Below are 1,032 nucleotides of genomic sequence, written 5' to 3'. Positions count from 1 at the left end.
CGGCATTCTCCACCAAATGATGGACTAAAATTAGAATGAATTTTAAGCAATTCAGTTGATTATTTCCAAGGACGAAACTTTGCACAGTGCCCAAATACAAATGGGCTTTTGTAAGAGACTCCCATGCAAAGATCAAAAGGAGGTGATCCCTCCTCTCTGTGAGATGAGCACCAACACCTCTGGTACTACAGCCCAAAGCTGCAAAAACATTGCTCTAAACCTCTCAACTAAAGCAACTTGGCCTTCAAAATCCAGCCATTAGAACCCCTAGTCACTTCAGCTCTTGCACTACGGAGAGGAGACAGAGACCATAACCTCGAAGTACAAGAAGGGATACTAAGTCATTTGGTTACCATCCTGGCTTTGTGAGCATTCACTGCTACCAAGCTGCACCTTGAAAGAGCTATGGAATGAATGTGAAGCTTCAGGCAGGATGGGACCAGGATGAGGTCCTTTAAACTGTTCTGTCTTGTGTTTACATATACCTGACAATCAATCTTTCTAGATGCCTGTTTTCTGTTTTAAAATGTTCATTCATGAAGCACTGGTGTCCTTTCTCACCCTGGGACTCTGTTTATAGTAAGTAAGGAACTGCAACGAATTTCTACTCCACCTTGCACCCCTGTCTACCAGAGTCTACCCTACTTACAACATAAGACAAAGTAGTGGAAAAATCTGGACAATAAATAAGGCTGCTTTTCAATTACCTGGTCTGCTGTAATGCTGAGGAGAATGGGAGGTTGGAGTGTAGCGACCATAGCCCAGTGAGCCCGCAGAGCTAGGACTCGACGTCCTGTACTGCTTGAAAGATCTGTCATCTTGGTCACCCTGAGTGGAACAGAGGAATTATATGTCATTAGGGAAGAGAAAGAACTTCCGAAACGGGAAGAATATTCCATTTTGCACATTTCTGTGCCATATAGATGGAAGTTGATGTAGCCGTAATGCTCCATGCAATCCCAATGAAATGAGGCAGCATCCAGCCGTAAGCGCCTCCACCGCAGTGTGACCAAAAGAGCTCTGCCAAGTATC

At 44.4% G+C, this 1,032-nt stretch overlaps 1 protein-coding gene across 1 annotated transcript in view; it reads right to left on the bottom strand.

Moving 5' to 3' along the window:
- Window positions 1-828, bottom strand: part of LOC104276504 (actin-binding LIM protein 2-like) — a gene marked incomplete at its 5' end in the record, with an annotated part of 36,426 nt that extends 35,598 nt beyond the window's left edge. The window contains one exon of the mRNA XM_009872853.1: window positions 708-828. Within this exon, the coding sequence (XP_009871155.1) occupies window positions 708-828 (121 nt within the window). The remainder of the gene's footprint in view (window positions 1-707) is intronic.
- Between the last annotated feature and the right edge of the window lie 204 nt (window positions 829-1,032).

The sequence above is a fragment of the Apaloderma vittatum genome, unplaced genomic scaffold (genome assembly GCF_000703405.1).
Source record: "Apaloderma vittatum isolate BGI_N311 unplaced genomic scaffold, ASM70340v1 scaffold43707, whole genome shotgun sequence".
Classification (NCBI taxonomy): domain Eukaryota; kingdom Metazoa; phylum Chordata; class Aves; order Trogoniformes; family Trogonidae; genus Apaloderma; species Apaloderma vittatum.
Note: the sequence above shows the minus strand (reverse complement) of the source record. Positions and strands in the feature narration are given on the sequence as shown.